Source organism: Plectropomus leopardus, chromosome 7, assembly GCF_008729295.1.
Source record: "Plectropomus leopardus isolate mb chromosome 7, YSFRI_Pleo_2.0, whole genome shotgun sequence".
Lineage (NCBI taxonomy): Eukaryota > Metazoa > Chordata > Actinopteri > Perciformes > Serranidae > Plectropomus > Plectropomus leopardus.
This window is the reverse complement of record NC_056469.1, coordinates 12,486,770-12,505,378: the sequence shown is the minus strand read 5'-3', so window position 1 is coordinate 12,505,378 and position 18,609 is coordinate 12,486,770. Positions and strand designations below refer to the sequence as shown.

At 38.3% G+C, this 18,609-nt stretch overlaps 2 protein-coding genes across 3 annotated transcripts in view; one reads left to right on the top strand and one right to left on the bottom strand.

Moving 5' to 3' along the window:
- The first annotated feature begins 532 nt into the window (after positions 1–532).
- Positions 533–14,733, top strand: entpd3 (ectonucleoside triphosphate diphosphohydrolase 3). Its single transcript, XM_042490640.1, has 10 exons — positions 533–693; positions 4,171–4,308; positions 4,728–4,845; positions 5,106–5,265; positions 7,165–7,324; positions 7,409–7,636; positions 8,525–8,788; positions 8,872–8,982; positions 9,543–9,680; positions 11,489–14,733. Exons 2-10 carry the CDS (start codon positions 4,174–4,176, stop codon positions 11,675–11,677), a joined length of 1,503 nt encoding a protein of 500 aa, XP_042346574.1. The 5' UTR covers positions 533–693; positions 4,171–4,173; the 3' UTR covers positions 11,678–14,733.
- Positions 14,734–15,363: 630 nt separating this feature from the next.
- The window catches only part of LOC121945586 (RNA-binding motif, single-stranded-interacting protein 3-like), a 142,060-nt gene continuing 138,814 nt past the window's right edge, over positions 15,364–18,609 (bottom strand). For both annotated transcript variants that reach the window (XM_042489832.1, XM_042489833.1), the window contains exon 14: positions 15,364–17,969. In XM_042489832.1, coding sequence (XP_042345766.1) covers positions 17,966–17,969 — 4 coding nt within the window. In that variant the 3' untranslated portion in view covers positions 15,364–17,965. The remainder of the gene's footprint in view (positions 17,970–18,609) is intronic.

Below are 18,609 nucleotides of genomic sequence, written 5' to 3'. Positions count from 1 at the left end.
CTCTGTAGCAAAATTAACATATTGAATTACATCACAATTTTCTATTTGTTCTACTTTGTTGAATAATGACTCCAAGTTTTCACTGAGAGAACTTGAGCATAACATGAAGGTGAGAGCTGCAGGTACCAACACATCTTTGGCTGTTTGTGCAGAGCTTAATCCTTTGCTTTTTTCATCCTTTATCCTTTCATTCAGGCTGATTAAAAAGGAGCTGACTTTGTGATAACTACTGCAGCAGATACTGAGCCACAATGCACTTTATCTTATTGATTAGCTCAATTAACATTACCACCGCTTCCCCTGTCTCTTCTCACATTGTTTCATGCATACGCACAAATGTGGATATCTTAATCTTTCCACACAGGGAACAAGCCCTGCATCAGTCATCGCCTATCCTGGCTGACTGTCTCACTGGTGTGGTAGGAGTGGTGAAAACTGGAGTGTGTATGGACAGCCCCTCCCATGTTCCCTCTCTCCCTCACTTGCTGTTTTGTTGGGGTTCAACAGCTCCTGTTCCTGTGGGCCAATCACTTTGTGCAGCTCACACTCAGCACACTCCCTTGCTCTCTCTCTCTCTCTCTCTCTCCCTTACTTCCTTTGCTGCTCTCCTGTTTCCTGCTGTGTTTCTTCATCCCTTCTTCAGAACCATCTCACTCCCACTCTTAACAAGGACCTACAAACCAGCTCTTGAAGGTAAGAAACAAACACACCTGCTCTCCCACAAGTGCATTTATTCACCTGTACACCAAACATTTATTTACCAGAAAAGATTAATTGACAAGTATGAGTTTGTTTCATTGTGGTAGCTGTAGCTGCCTGGGTGTAATCATTTGTCAGTGTTCAGCCACATATCACTCCTTTAGCATCACGAGGACCAGTCTCTACAAGTAGAGGTAATACCATGTGCAAATATGTTTCATATGAGCCCCAGTTGCACTTGTAGGAATAATGTGGGTATTGTCAGTGATAAATTTTGCAAAGCAAACTTTAGGTTAAGACTTATTGATTTCTCTGGTGGATTCATAATTCAATTTAAACAAAAGAACTAGCTTTGTTGCATTGTGTATTTTGTTATCCTTGCGCACAGACGTAGTATAAGTAGGAGTTTGTTGCACATGAGGGTGAATAACAGAGAGCAGAGCAGTCCACATGTTTTGGCATTAGACCAGAAAACCCACGCTGTTGTTATCTAGTAGGATACACTGTGAATGCTTAAGTAAATACACAAGTGTAATATAGTGATATAAAATCCTATAATCTATGAGGACATATTCTTGTTTGCACTACTTTGATATCTGTCAAGAAAAATGACTCAAACAAAAAAATGCGATGTATGTTTACGTGTTTTCAAACCAGAGGAGCATGTACTTAGAAAAGGCAGACTTCAAAATTACAGTAAATAACTTACATACAATAACTTACAATAACATAATTTAAGTAAAACAAAGTACCAGTCTCAACTAAGCTCAGTTTTTACTGTGAGTGTCTCCAGATGTCACCTATTTGTGATGTAACGCAAATTAAATCTTAATCGGTACAATTTAAGGTCTGTGGACCTAAGAAATAATATTTGTAAAAACATATTTGCATGAAAATATTGTTTTAAAAAAAGGCATGGACAAAAAACATAACATATTTAAGGGAGACACTGAATTACCTTTGCTTTAACTTTAAAGCCCTCATTGGCGACAAACCTAATTACAGTCCTGAGAGTTATCATTTAAAAGATGTGGTTATGAGTGCGTGAGCTTAAATCATTACAAGGAAACAGCTGCTGAAGGTCAATTACATTGTTAAGCAACCTGGAGCCAACAGGAGACTGATATTAAAGAGTAGACTAATCACCAACTGGCTCCATTAGTTCAACATATGCGCTTTTAGACTAGTTTTTTTGTGATATCAAAAAAAAGATGTCTTTCTTCAAAAGGCGCAGATGATCAGGGTCATTTATAATTTTAGATATTATTTCATGCATTTTAAACACAATATTAGTAATGTTGCTAGCTGGTTAGTTGTCCTTAGACTCACAACAAGCATTATGTTATATAAGTCTAACTAAAGGAAACTGTTGTAAAGGGTAAAAGCAGATGCAGGCTCTGATTTATTGTGTCTCATCTAATGCTGGCTGAACTTTGATAACAATTGTCTCCTACAGAGACCCTGGATCTCTTTCACAAGTCTTGGAAAGCAGCCTTGGAAAAAGAAAATGTCCACAGCATAGTTTAAATAGACAAATCACCCAAATTTGTAAACCTGGACCATCAGCTATCACATGTCAGCGAAGCGTTGAGCTGAGTCAAGACCATGTCTGTTGTCGGACACATTAGACACGCTTGTTGTTGAGATCTCCTCAGGCTATAATCACACCTCGTCTAGCTGCTTCTACCTGTATGTTTTCACCTGGAGTTGCTGTGGTAACACCATAGACTGTGATGTAAAATCAACAAACACTGCCACTGCTTTGTTGTTACAGTCTGCTGATAACAGAGAAGTCAAATATTTGTCTTGCGTTTAACAGCTTAAAAAGAAGCTTAAAAGTAAGAAAAAGGGAGGGGCAGAGTGGGAGATGGAGAATTATGCTGCTGTTTACTCCCCTGACTGTTTGACAGTCTGATAATAACACCTACGACAAGCACTACCTCATAGCTGTAGACTGACACATGGTTGTAATTACTGTGTCGCATCCATTTATGACCTCACATTGCCATAGAGAGAGCATGATCTGGCAAGTTTAAAGTTTGATTGAATAATATACATTGCAGTGTCATTATTCATATTCATTATTTTTTTGTGGGTCTATAAAGATTTATATGCAATTTCTTTCCCCTTCTTACTATTTGAAATGGACCATATTTAGTTTTAAATATAGATTACCTTCACATACAGTGCAAACCAATAATATCATCCACAGCTAAAGCATTATGGCATATACATTAAAAAATGGAGTGAGTTCAAGAGTGTGAGTATGCACTCAGGTACAAAGGGCCATGTGTCGCATTCAAGTGTGACCTGTAATTGCTGCCATATTGACTTCCAAATGACTCCACGAGAAATGCATGTGGGATATTGGTACTGAAACAACAGTCTCACATAAGAGAAACATTTCCTTTGACCCAAGTGTGTGTAACGTACCACACATGGTAGATCTGGCATGAAACATTGTTTTCTGTCATTGAGTATTGACTTGAAACTTAAACAGCATGTCACGTTTCTGGACAAGACCACAATGTGAGTGAAAAAGGGGTTTTCCGAGATGAGTATTTTTCAGCTTGACATCGCGTGAGTTTCTTTTACATATTCATGTTTGTACTGCATGTCTGGCTGTTGCTTCATGACATTCGGTAAAGTGGATGGTTTTCCTGTCTGTTGGGTTTGTGCAATTATGAAATTTTGCAACAATCTTATGAAGGATGTTGTAATTTAGCCGATACATTCTATGGCCCTTCCTTAAGACCTGAGCAAAATTCCCCCAATCATCTTGTGTTTTCCATTAGGTGAAAACATAATTCAGTTCATGTTTACATAAACAATACGACGTCTCTGCAGTCTCAAATAAAACCTTTGAGACTGCAGAGCCAGCAGCAGCTGTTGTAGAACTGTTCTGTTCCCACAGCCCAAGTTTCTTCTTACTAACTGGTAAACTCTTTCACCTCAGTGGAAACTGGCAACTCCTAAAACTCTAAAATCACACCTCAGTTTCTCTGTTTACGTTCTTCAGAAGATCTTAAATAGAGATAAGCTTGCGCTTTTTTTGGAGATCATAAGAACCCTAACCCTAGATTCTCATTTCATGTAATGGCTTTGTTTCGCTTCAATGTATAGGTCAAAAATAATCTTATGGGATTAAAGTATCACATTGGGTTTATTATTTTCCAGAGACAGCGCTTCAACTGAAAACAAGACTACTCAGGAGGCAAAGTGTGACTCATGATCAACTGTCTAATTCTGTTTTCTTTTATGTGTTTATTAGGAATGGTGGTTTTGCTTAAATCAACAAAGCTATTCACGCTATCAACATTTTTTTCCCATTTTATGGGAAATGAAGACAACTATAATTGCATGTCATCACTTTTCAAACCTTTCCACATGTCATCAGTCTGAGAGCTAAGATGCTTTTAGTGAGAACCACTCTTCCTTTTTTTTAACCCCACTTCTACTTCTTGCCAACAGGAAATGGCTTCCAAACGAAAAACTGGCTACAAATGTCGCATAGCTGGAGTGCTGCTTCTCCTCTTGGCTAGTATTGCTGCCCTTATTGCTGTTGCCGTCATTCAGGACACTTGGCGGTCCAAAGAGTACACTTTAGAGGTAAACATATAGATTCATGTGAACAAATGCCTATGGATGCATGTATAAATACAATGTGGCTGTAGATTTCCTTCACTTTAACAAAGTAAAAGAGACAGAAACTGGTATACAAACACATTTGTCAGCTCCCGCACACTCACAGTTGTGAATGTGGTGCCAGACATGATCCAGATGTCCAAGTCATGGTCTGGAGAAGGTTTTCTCAGCAGTCTGGTGATGGACTATGTGTTTTTAAACTGGGTAGTTGGGATCACAGTAGTCTCTCTGTAGTTTAATTTGATTTTCACACTGTCAGCTCTTTGTTATATAAACAACATAATTTAGGGCTCTTAGATATTTTACTAAGCAATGTAAGAAGTGCAATCAGACAGACCAAATTAAAAATGTGCTCCTGTAACATGACTTCTTCCTCTCTTCAGTATGGCATAGTGATAGACTCGGGTTCATCACGTTCCAATGTGTACCTGTACGAGTGGCCTGGGGCAAAGGAGAATGAAACCGGAGTGGTGACTGAGGTATTGAACTGTAGAGTTGCTGGTGAGTCACTGTCTCTCTGATTATTACAGCCTCTGTATGAAAAAGCTCAAAAAAAGTTACAAAAAATGCTAAATAAACATTAAGGAGTAAATTGATGTATGGGGGGTAATAAAGAGGAAAACGAAAGCTTAATGAGCATTGTGAAATACTCCATCGACGTTTTTTATTCAGAAATGTTACCGATTAACTCAGACATGTTGTCTCATGTTTTTAGTGCCTGTACCTAGGAATATGATTTTAGCTTGGCCATGTGCCCACAGGTGCTGGTATCTCAGAGATGAAAGTTGACCCAGTGAAAGATGACAAAACTTGGCAGGCATTTAACGAATGCATGGATAACATCACCAGAGCTATTCCTAAGGAAAAACACAAAACCACACCTCTCTTTCTGGGAGCTACTGCTGGAATGAGACTACTACAGTAAGAAAGTGTTGATTTAAGTTAACCTTAGGGGCAATGTCCACTAAAATGGTTTTTGCTGAGGCCAATGTATTCTTTTCTTTTTTTGCAATTGGAGCACCACATATTTACGCTGTGCTACAAACGCCAGCAACATGGCAAGTTGCTCAGTGTCTACTCTATGCTGAGCGCTGGCATTTGGCATTTTTTTCCTGAGTGTCAAGAGTTTTAAAATTGTTCAACTTTGGGTAAAATGCTGCGCTCTTCACTGTCACTTAAGGGCTTGATCAAATACTCTACCTTGTGTCCATTTTGTTACTCTTGTGATAGTATACGGTATCACAGCATCAGACACAACCAAAACGTCCCATTTGAAAAACCGCTGCACCTTCAAAGCGTTCTCTTGGATTTCACATGACTAACAGCCTTGGTGAACACTGCCCCTTATAGGGAATTCTCTTGTTTTTACAATGTATTGGAGGGTGACCGATCAGAGCAATTTAACTCTGTTTATGCACCACATGGGTTTTCCCAAAGCTCTCTTTCTTACCAAGAAGCTCCAGCAGTAAACATATTCTCAGGCTGCAGGCTGGGCCAAAGTTCAGGGGCTAAGATGGTGTAATCGTGACATTGGAAAGTCCAAATATATGGTCCTCTCACAGTTGTGGAAAACTACACGAAATTTGTACTAATTATAAAAGGTCGTAAAAGTCATGCCTATTTAACCCTTTACTCTGCTCTACAGTGTTGTGGTAGCTACTTGTGCTGGGACAAGATGACACCTTAATGTAGAAAAGTGATTAAACTTCCAGCACAGAGCTTTTGTTTCATAAAGTTTCAGTCTTAATACTCAATGTGTAGATTTGATTAAATACTTAAATGAAATTCCAAGAATGTCATTACTGCTACTGTTATATTTTGGGAAATATACCTATGTGCTTTCATTCAGAGAGTTAAATGAGAAGATTAATACCAATCTAAATTTTGCATGGTGAATTTGAAGCTAGAGCCTGCAGAGAATTAGCTTAGCAGCTCTGTCCAACATTCAAGTGACTTCCTGGAGGTAACCACACAGTGACCATACCAAAGAACTAGCACTAATAGGAAGTAAAAGTAATTGCTACATGCAACATCAACGCACAGAGGACAAGGTATGCCTCCACTGCTTTGGAACGAACACAAGTTTTGCCGAGAAAAGGTGCCAGGTACAAAGTGCCAAACAAAACTAAAAAATGTTTTAAAAAATGTTTTAAAAAAATATATCTTTCTGTTCTATTAATATTTATTGCCTCTACTTGAATGGCTTGTGTTAAAAAATGATTATTTTTATAAATGTACATACTACTGAAACTATTTCTTTAAAGAATTACAGCAGAACATTTTAAAACATTCATTCATCATTTCAAAGTGCTTCTAGTGAATGGACATGACATAGATCAAAAAGATAACTTTTTGCCCCAATTCCCAGAGGAGCAAAAAGTGAGTAATGGACATTATTTTTAGCAAAAAAAAACAAAAAAAAACAGGTAAAGAAAAAAATCCAGAACTCTATTTTAAGAAACCACACAATCTCAAACTTTTCAAGGCGAGGCACTGCAAAATAGATGTACAAGAGACCACAGGCCGTGTTTAAGAATATTTTGTCAAAACAAACAACCTCTAAGAAGCCGCTCTGTGCTTTTGTCCCATTGGCATTTCCGGTCTAAAATGACCATCACTACCACAGCACAATATACCAGCATTTTACAAAAAACATCACAGTGTTGTCTCTTTGACTGTCTAAAGCTCAGCAAGTGAACTAATGGTGTATTTTCCAAAACATGAAACTTCTCCCCTGATGACCCTGATTCCACATTTCACTGCAAATGACACTCCTGTTTCCAGTCCACTCTGACATTACGTTCCTTTGTTTGCTATAAGTGAGAGGGATGAAAAGAAGTCCGATGAAATCCTGGCAAGCCTCCGAGATTTCCTCTCGTCTTTTCCGTTCAACTTCCAAAATGCTTCCATCATTTCTGGTCAAGAAGAAGGGCTTTATGGGTGGGTCACTGTCAACTACCTCATGGGAAACTTCTTGGAGGTAGGACACTATCAGTGTATGAATGCTGCTTCACAAACAGGGCCATCACATGGTTTGTTACTAATCTTCCCATTAAATTTGCAGAAAAACCTCTGGAACACCTATGTACGTCCAGAGGGAAAAAAGACTGTAGGGTCCATGGACCTTGGTGGAGCATCAACACAGATTGCCTTTGATGTCCCGGATCATCTCATGGGGCCTGACTACATGCCTGTCAAACTGTACGGCTACCCTTACAATGTCTACACACACAGTTTCCTCTGCTATGGCAAAAATGAGGCTGACAAGAGGGTTCTGGACAAAATAGTCCAGGTAATTAGCTGTTCTTTGTGCATTTGTGAATGTGTCATTAGGGGTCATATCCTTAAGGTACAATGCATTGACTTTTCTCCCTGTATAGTGTGTTTCTATGTTCATATTTAAAGGTCCAGTGTTGAGGATTTAGTGGCATCTAGTGTTGAGGTTGCAGAACTGACACTTTTACTGCGTGCTGATATGATAACATGAATGGCCACATCTAGAGCACGTCTTTGGTTCAACTAATCTAGGCTACTGAAGAATCAACACCGCAACATCAGCATTGCAACATCCTGGAGAGACTCATGATATAAAATATATGACAATGGTTGCCCCTAAATCCTACACACTGGACCTTTAAGTGCTTGTGTGTGCGGTGCACATGGCAGTAGGAATGTCTGTTTTTTGCATTCATGTGCAGGCCAAAGTCCATTAATGCCCAGTTAAGAATTGATTAGTGAACACTACTATCCTTGAGTTGCTAACAGGCAAAGGAAGACCAGTCAAGAATGCATTATGTCATTAAGAATATCGATCACACTGTGAGCCAGTCTGCAAGAAATGCATTATTTCTTGCAGCTTATGGCTTCATTCTTGAAATTATTCATTAAAGATGGGTAAATATGCTTTGCAGTGAGAATATGTTATGGATGCAAGCTTGCAGCAGAGTCCTGGTATAAAATGTTAACTTAAAAATTTGTATTTACATCAGGATCTATATGTGATAATGTGTAATTCAAGTAAATAAGTGATGGCGTCTGTAAATGCACAAGTTATACTGTTAACACCCTCTTATCTCATCCTCTCATGTCTCTTCCTGTCCCTCACCTTCTTTAAAGTTGTATTTCCTCCTCATTCTTCATTCCTTCTTTTGACATTTTCTTCCTCTTATTCACTTTCTAGGAATCGTCTGACCGATCCTACATTATTAACCCTTGCTATGCTGAAGGTTACAACTACACCATGACTGCCGCATCCATTTATGACACAGAGTGCACAAAAAAGCCAAAGAACTATAACCCAGATGAACAACTCTTCATGGTGGGAAATGGTGACTCAGCAAAGTGCAAAAGCATAGTGAAGTCCATATTTGATTTCAAGACTTGTTCCTCATCTCAGTGTTCCTTCAACGGGGTCGAGCAGCCGCCCGTCACTGGAGAGTTTATGGTAATACAGCGGAAAAAGAGCACATGCAAGAAGGGAATTGAAGATGACAAAAAATTAATATTTGTCTCTACTGTTCTTGCTAGGCATACGCAGGATACTTCTTCATTGCTAGGGCGCTTGGGCTGGAAGGAACATCAGATTTTGATCAATTCAATGCCTCAGTTGAGGAATTCTGCAACACAAATTGGAAAGTGGTAAGTTTTTCCACAGGTATAGAAATAAGATGGGGGGAAAAGGTGTAACAGCAAGGTGGAGAGGGTAAGAACAGAAGAAAGAGAATTTCGAAAGTGTAAAGGTGCAGCAAACACTACCACTTGAGGGACAATGTCAAACCACATTCCACAATTATTTTACTCATCAAGAGCAGAGGATTTTTCTTCTCCTGGGTGAAACACCTGCATCAAGTTTACTGACTGAGGTGTGGCATTGTTAAACATGTCAAAACTGCAGCTTAACACAAGCTACATGCAATTAAAGACAAACAGATCACCTTAGTTAGGGTTGTTTTAAAATGAGCAGCTCAATTATCTGGGGGTTTTAAACAAGAGGGGTAGAAAAGCACTTAAGGGATATTTCTGCCATGAGTTTTTTTTGTGTTATCTTAGAAGTGGATTTATAAAACCCTTGACAACACATTGTTTTGTCTCAGTCCTCTTCTGATATTTTGGTATTAGCATCATATATCAGCTTCATTATATGCATCATTCTCTTCCTGATCTAAAGCCACACTGATCTCTGTCTCTCTTCTTTTCAGCTCAGGGCAGAGAAGACATGGATCTCTGACAGATATCTTAGGACATACTGCTTTGCAGCTCACTATGTCTTCACTTTACTGGCAGATGGATACAAGTTTGATCAAGAGACCTGGATAAACATTAACTTCCAAAGAGAGGTTAGTGGAACATAAAAAACCCCTATGATTTTTGGCAAGATACTTCTTGCTCCCGCTGCTGTCCTCTACACAGCTTTATACAACAGTTAGTTCTGACCAAGTCATGTGACTGGACATGATGAATTTTGCGAGTGCTGATAAAGAGTACCCTACAAAAGCAGCGAGACTTTTAACTAGGCATGTATCAATCTGCTTTACAGGTGACCTCAACTGTTAATTTCCTTAACCGTTAATACTCTACATTGTCAAAACCAACTTTGCACCACAAAGATTACCATATTTCCACACATAACATGTAAGTTAAGTTATGAATGATAATCAGACGGACAAAGGGAAGGAAATAAGCCTGAATACTTCTCTGCAAACCTCCAGGCAGTAGGCAGTTTGAGGGGGGATGAGGGGCTACACCATTCCCTTTGCTAAATGACCAAAATCCATTCCCCTTGTTAACCTGCTATCCTATCTGAATCCGTCTTATAACTGATAAATGACTGAGAATTATATCACTTTACCAGAGCCTTACTATTTCTACCTGCACAGCATTTCTAGTCTTTACAGCACTGGTTTAGCAGCCTCGGAAACTCATAAATCTAATTGCATGTGTTGAGTCATCTCACCTGATGTTACTCAGCCAGTTAAATCTGTTCATTCTGATAAGTACTGCAAATCTAGTGGGTGAGAGAGATACACAGGGAAGAGACGAGAAGAAAGGGGAATTGGGAAAATAAATGAGCCAGAGAAGAAAATGCAGAACCAAAAGAGTTGGTCATGGTGCAGTTCCCTTTTCATATGTGAACAAAACCAGTCCAAACAGTCCTGTTGAGAGACGGAACAAAATAAATGACCAAATAAACAAGCAAATCATAATCTGTGGTTGCTTAATACTTTTAACTTATAAATGGCACTAGTAAAGCTGTTGTATAAAAGCAACATCAGCACAGCAGTGAATATCTTCAGCATCTGACTTGAAGCCTTTTGCCTATGACCAAATCACAGCTGGGCTGATATTTAGTACTTTCTCTTGTGTGATATTATTTAACTAAGTCAATATATTTACTGTTTTTATTCTCTGTGTTCTTATATTATCACAAAAATGATGTTTATACTATATATGAAGGAAGCATCAGAGAGCTGATCGGAACAGTCCTTCATGTTTGGACAGAGGCGTTTAACATACACAAGTGCAAATTAGGCCACCCATGAGTAAAGACTGAAGATGGATGGCTGACATATTAATGATCTGCACTCAAAAAGTTGAGGCCAGGCATGTAACGCATAACTCTAAGATGCCCTGAGGACATGGAGTGTCTTACACAAAGGGACTCCCTCAACAGAAGGGGATTCCTGCTATGTGACCCTCTATCAGTCATAAAGAAAGAGTGTAGCTATCAAAAAGTCACACATTACACCCAAAGTTTCCAAATTGCATGGTGGTTACCCTTTAGACTTGATCATAATAGCATCTCTCAACATCTGGCGATATTCCCATTTTCCAGTCCCACCAACAAGAGAGTTACTGTGCTTTGTGTGCTGTGTGTGCCTTTGGGGTGTCTGGTAGTCTGCTGGTTTGTCAGTCCTTTGAGTGGAAGTCACAAAAACAGACTTGGATTATTAACAGGGATATCTTCTGGGTGTTATGACTAATGTTTTGCCCTCGAGTTGTGTTTCTGCAACTTCATGACACGACTGTTCAACATTCTCATCTTCTCTAGACATGCAAAGTGATGTATTAGCTGCACACACTGCTGAAAAAAGTGTACAGCATGCAAATCCACATGGAAAAATCTCTTCTTGTCTCTTCTCTTCAGGTGAAGAAAACCAGCATAGGCTGGAGTTTGGGCTACATGCTAAGTATGTCCAACATGATCCCGTCTGAAGTGAAAGAAATCCCCCCCCTGACGGACCCTGTCTTTGCCGGCCTTATCTTTCTATTTTCAGCACTAACCATCATAACTGTTGTTTTAGTTTTCATCATCATCATTCGCACCTGCTACTGAGAGTGTAAGTTACAAAGGGAATGGTCTGCCATTGTAAACTTTGGGGGCTGCTGTAATCCTGCCAATATTTGGAGAGCTCTACAGCAGCATGTGCCGAGGCATTTTTACTAAAAGTTACTAATGACAATGTTCATTTGTTTTGAGCCATGAATTGCCTTCTTTTTTTAATGACAAGAGTTTATGAAAACTGAAGTAAGAGCGCCCAAAACCTCTCACTGTGTATCCTGCTGTTGACTTTGAGTCTCTGAGCTAGCCTTGCATGTGGGACTGGTTTTATTAAAGGAACAGTGTGTAGGATTTAGGGGAATATAGTGGCATTTAGCCATGGAAATTGCAGATTTCAACCAGGGAAAACTTCTCCTGGGTAGAATTCCTTCAGTGTTTATTATTCAGGAGGTTTTTATTGGGAGCCATATTATCCACAGATGTGTCTTCCACTCCAAAACAAAAGGACCAGCTGATTTAAACTGGTTATACACTGAATAACACAATTTCACGGTAGAAATCAGTGTTTCTTCCACACTGTCTGGCATGTCGGCGATGGGTGCTTCCCAGCACAAGCTAATGTGTGCTTTCCTATATTCTCGGATTATTTACTGCGCGCTCACCTGATATCTGATCCAGACTTTTAGACAGTTTTTACTAAGAGCCAAATTGCCGCCGAGGTTTCCTCCTCTCCAAAACATAACCCACTGATATAAAAGGGTAAAAACACCAAATGAAGAATTTTCACATTTAAGAAAATCAGTGTGTCTGACACAAAAGTGCAAAAAAAAAAAAAAAAAGAACAAAAACACGGTAATGCCAAACGGCCGAAGAGGCCTATGGCTCTAATGCCAGTCTGTGGTTGTCCATTGTGTGCAAGGTAAACATGGCGGTGCAACATGGTGATCTCCATAGCCAAGGATCTGCTTCCTATGTATTAATTAATGACTCATTCTAAGGTAATGGAAACTATTCTTATTTTCAGGTGATTATACAGTAAAAAGCACATTATACTACGCAGTGTTATATTCAATTTGTGCCAATAGCTTCCTGTAAATCCTACTGGACCTTTAAGACAGTGGGAAAAAAAACACCTCTAAAAGTATTAAAAACATGTTTAATTCCATACCTCAGGGAAACTCACATAGATTTAAGTAATGGGATTTTTTATTATTTTTTTTCAAGCTCCAATAAAGGAAGATATTGTTTTACAGGCAACAACAGGTGACACAGTGGTTTACCTGAATGCTGCACAGACAATCAAAGAGCACCCAGAAATGTCTGTGTGCTCGTTCTTGTTGCACAATGTGTAATCTTAATATGAGATTCAATATGTGCATTCAGACTACATGGTCTCACACATACAGACCCTCAGGCAAGAGCTTTCGATATTCACTCACCAACTGCCTCTTTTTTCTGCTGTATTATACATGTAACTGCATGCAATGGATCTGCTTTACATACAATATGGTAGCACTCTGCAGCAGCTTTATTCTTGTGTTTTATATTTTATATGTATATTATATAGTGTATAAACTGAATTGAAAACAAGATGTATGCAACAAAACTCCACATTTACTGTATGAAAACCTCCCTAATTAACAATGTAATGAATGTGCTACGTGCCATCGCTTCATTATTATTTTGCAAAAATAAATTCATGATATGAAGTTTTTTCTACAGTCTATATGCAAACAATTAAATGGAGTATAGATTTTATCGTCTGAGTATGGGACAGCAGGAAACTAGTCACTAAAAAATATTTAGTGTTTCAACAGTGTTGTTTTCGCCCATTAAAAAGGCCTATATCATAGTCATACACAAACTTTAGAGTATTGTTGGACAAATAGTAGATATTTATATATAGTAGTCTAAGTCTGGTGTAATTTGAGAAAACTACACCAGAGAATTAGTGTAGAGGATAAGTCCTGTCAACACTGACAATCCAAACATTTCCAGTTGTCAGTGTAATCTAGACTCAGTTACTACATTTACATGCACTAAATATTTCAGTCTCTTATTCCGAAAAACAAGGACATGTATAAATGTATACAGCACATTTGGAAAATGTGTATCAAGTTAGGATTTACCACAGTTTGCGACATGTGACCCCTTTCCTGTCTACAGTCTGCCTGTTTATGATGAGCTCTACTTATCATGGATACATTGTACACAAACTACTCGCCAACAGTTTGCAAGATAGAGATAGAGATGCATGCTGGAAGAAAAGACCATATTGTTAGTGGGAAGAAGAAAAACACCTTTTAAACATTATGAAAGACTTGGATAACTGGTTTCCGGATATGCGCAAATACTGCAACACTGCCCTTTTCAAAAAGGTGCTTGAAGGCATTAAAGAGGGAGGTTGTGTTAACATGGTCCAACAAGTCCACACCAAAAGGAAAAATCTTTTGTTTCAAAGAAGCAACATTGCGCATGCAGCTCCCACTGTTCAACTCTCCCATATTTCAATGTAATAAATGACAAGTTAGGGCACGTTATTCGAAGTATGAAAAGCTACACGGACCTGGGAATGTTAGTGGTGTATTCATTTTAGTTTTCACACAGCTTAGTATGCATAGTCTTTTTCGAAATAAGCAAACAAAATGAATATTTTGTGCATATAGCCTAAACATAGTCAGTGTTGTTTAGATATTATGAAAGATAATGTCCATATGTGGCCTTTGATGAGAGATTTATTTCAATCAGAAGGAACTAGTTTACAGATATAAAACATTGCTGACAACATGTCGGCTTGAGTTGTATGTTACTGACTCAATTTGGTGAGTTTTGAGATGAGCCCTGATCAGTCAGCAAGAAAACCTTGAGACCATTACTGAATCTGGATAGAAAACGCTTGGCTGAGAGGAAGCAATGAATCTCACTGACTGCCTGAGCTGCAATGACATTGTACAAATATTGTACTCTATTGGGAAGCTTTTTCGGTAACGTTGTCTTTGCACTGAAAATAATTATGCATGATTATCATGTAATGCACTGACTGTATTGGACATGTTTTGATATTAACTCTCTCTATATTCAGTATCTAATAAATGTATCTACTATCTGCACCTTGTGTTGCTGTTGTTTGAGATTTAAACCTCAGTGTTGAATCATTAGATACTTTATTGATATTTCCTGGGCTTTTTTTCATTTAATACTAAACACTGATGGCAAGATCTAATTTCTCAATTCATATATATATATATATATATATTTCAAAATACATCTACAGCTGTTTAAATCTAAATGCCTCTGTGTTTAGCTGTTTAACACACACACACACACACACACACACACACACACACACACACACACACACACACAATTTTACGATTTTGTGAGGACCCTAATTGACATAATACATTAGCCCCTTAGCCTTATTTTAACCATCACAACTATATGCATAGCCCCAACCTAAAAGTACATGTAATCTGAACCCTAAACTCAAGTTTTATCTCTCAATCAGGCCTTTTAAGAAGTGAGGACCAGCCAGAATGTCCTCATTTTCCAAGGTGTCCTCACTGCGGCTTAAATACATTCCATGGTCCTCACTACGTAGATTTTACAAGTAAACATACACACAAACATGCTGGCTCTTCCCCCCTTTAACCTCTCATCCCTGTCTCACACTGTGTATTGCAGTGCCCTCTAGTGGTACTAGGTTGTACCTGCAGAATGTACAAGATGAGTGTTGACCGTTTGAAACATTTCTTTTTTTTTTATTGAAAGATTTTTCTAAAAAGAAAACAAAAAGAGACATTTGAAACTACAGCAATATCCACTGGTTCTACAGACACTCTCAGAATCACAATTTGAAAGACATGGGCGGCATGTGACCAAGCAAATAAAAAAATAGCATCATCAAAGTTATTTCTGTTGCATCTTCTTTTACACACCTGTACAAAAAACAGATCTCATAAATATTAATTTTGTTCTCACTTTCTACTTTCTCTCTGCTTTCTCTCTGCTTTCAATAATTTATTTTTCCCATAGAGGTTTGTATCTGCTTGATTTTGGTTGAACCATGCTTTTTCTGTGTGTCTCTCTGTTCCTCACATCTCCATTAGCTTCTTTTCATTGGTGGAGGCAGGTTAGGTAGGTGGGGCTTCAGAGGTGTGACCTCAGAGCCGGTGTCAGCCAATTCAAGTCCCTAAGAGCTTTTGTTGTCAACTGACACCCTGTGACTACACTGTAAATAATGCAGAATCTTGTTAGCGGGTTTTACCTATTTAAGAAATTAGTTTTCTCATATTTGTGTGTGTTTTTCAAGGGCTACAACCAGGAACATGTCTCGTTTTCCACCTGAAAAGAGGCAACAGACTTAAAGGATGCTTTTTACGCACATAAGTCATGGATAACAATTGGCTGTCTTTATCCTGGCTTCATATCGCTGTCATTAAGGAGGTGTAACTCTTCCACACCCACCCAACATAAGACTGCCTCAATCCCCATTATGAAAAGTGTTTTAGCAGCTCACACATCAAAATCAATTTTTTAAAAAGACAAAAAAGGCAACACAAAAAGAACAACAAAATATCTCTCCTTGTCCTGGTAGAATATACATAAGCTGAAATGACTATGTTCAACAGAAATGCCCTTTCCTCTAGCAGAGATCATCACCCTGCTCACATTAAAATGGCTTGTGTTTGGCAAGACAGCGGCGTATTAACAGTTTGTCTTATGGACTGAGACTATGCATTTCAAAATATTAAATCTACAGCTTTTTAGCTGTCATGACAAGGTTAAAGATTGGTAAACGCAGCCTGAAGAGGGTGTTGTTGGGTGTATACACAGGTTTAATACCACACCAATATTCCACAGGATGTAATGCATTTTCTGCCTCTTCACCACCAATGTTTCAATGATATACTTACCTCCTCCACTTTCTCCATACCACAGGGTGTCTGGTCACATGACAGATGTTACAGCGCCATGTTTGATCACATGACAAACAAACATCTCAGAGCACTGGTTGAGGCAGTTGTGTTAAAGACCTACTGCATGTTCTCATATGTTCCCGATAAAATTATCTGGCACGCCAATAGCATGACAGGCAAGGAAAATCTCAGTTTCAGAGGTGAAAAATATTGAAAAAAAAAGCAACGTAAGGAAGAACTCGTCACTACCTAGTTTCTTTATCTTTGGTATAAAATACGCCACCTGTTGGCTGCTTTTGTTCAACAGTTAAGAAAGACTCAATAAACTGTCAACAGTTTTACTAAAACTATTGCTTTTTGCACATTTAAAAATTCTAGCGTTTTTCTCTGCTTTTTCTCAAAGTCAGAAATGTTCCCTTTTTTTTTAGAAATTTTTTCTTTCTTTTTTTTGCAGTGAGACAAGCAAAGCAGGCAAAGCAAAAAACCTTTAAAAGGTAAAAAGACTGCGATCAAAAAGCAAAAAATAAAAAATACAAATGTGATGGAGAAACAGAACTTTTTTATCTCATGACTGAACTTAACTGCATTTTCCAGGAAGCAGTGGATTGACCCTTCTGGCATTAAAGAAGATTTTTTTTTTTTACCAACCAACATCAGCTGCACTGCACCACATAATTTAAAATCATCTTCATACAATTACAACCCTTTTTTTAAAATCCTGTACAATAAGCTTTGTAGATTTAATCTCTCTGGCTCTCGTTACTCTCCAAGAAGCCCTCAATTCATTCAACCACTCTTTTTTTTTTTTTTTTTAGTTATTCAACACTATGGAAACTTTTTTCCCCAAAATTTGAGAAAATTAAGGCAATAAAGATTTACGAAAACATTGATATTCTAGAAAACTACTCAAATAATAAAAAGAATGAAAATAATGTAGCTTAATATCAAAGGAAGACAACCTGTTTTTTTCTAGACTTTGCTTCCTTCTTTTTTTTAATAAAAAAAGTCTGAAAATCTACCTGCACATTCAAATGTTCTCTTTTTTTCTGTACAGCTTGTTGGTTGAGTTGAGATTTCAGTCTATGTCTTCTCTTTTCCTTCGGAGGCAAAGTCCAGTCTCACAGTGAGAAATGATAAACTCAGAGTTGCAGACTGCGTTTGATTTCATTGTCCTCAAGTTCAGCAAACCAGCATTTCTTTTTTTCTCTGTCTTTTTCTTGGTTCAACCAGGTATGAAATATAATTGATTTTTTTTTTCATTTTGTCTTTTATTTGGTGCCTGTGCACAGTGGAAGCATTCTCCCCTCAGTGTTGCCCGTGTCACCTCTTTTTTGTCCCCGTTTCGTTTTGATTCTCTCCATGTCTCCACCGCTTCAGTGCAGTCCCTCTCAAGGCAATGCAGCAATGATTCCCACCAATCTCGTTATCTAAAGGAGACAGAAAAACAAGTCAGTGGAAAAGGGTAACTGAGGAAACTGTGGTCAATGTTACCGTTTCTACAGCAGGCACAACATTCTCTGCCTGACCGCTGTGTGTCAAAGAAAGCACCAGCAGGTTATCTATAAGAGGCAGAAAAACAAGACGAATAAACACCAGCAGAAAGACAGAAATGTGGTTTACAAGCAAAGGCAGACATGACTCTGTGACCAAAACAACACAGAAATTGGCTTAACTACACTGTAGTCTTCTGTGGCTAAATATATTTACACACTATTCAACATGATTTATTTTACTTTCAAATCACAAGCTGAGCAAAAACTGTAAGAAAAAAACTGTAAGGAGGAGACAGTTATATGCATTCTTCCAACAATGTTATTTTCCTTAAGTCCCTCTCTCTGTCTTGCCCTTTTCCATGCACATAAGCTAAAGTTAACACCTTCAAAGGGAGAGTTATAATGAAGGATGTTCATATTAAATGTGGCCATTTTGTTTCAAATAATGAGGTAAATGCATGAAGATGTATCCCTGTGAGCAAAAACCTCAGGTTTTCTTCGGTTCTAAAACTCCATTTCCAAAAGTCTTTTGTACTCTGGCTACAGTATGACATCATAGTGTCTTAGATTTTTT

Coding starts and splice junctions, on each gene's coding strand:
- entpd3 (XM_042490640.1), top strand. CDS start 4,174: ATGGCTTCCAAACGAAAAACTGGCTACAAATGTCGCATAGCTGGAGTG. Junction 4,846..5,105: donor ATTGAACTGTAGAGTTGCTG/GTGAGTCACTGT, acceptor ATGTGCCCACAG/GTGCTGGTATCTCAGAGATG. Junction 7,325..7,408: donor TCATGGGAAACTTCTTGGAG/GTAGGACACTAT, acceptor TTAAATTTGCAG/AAAAACCTCTGGAACACCTA.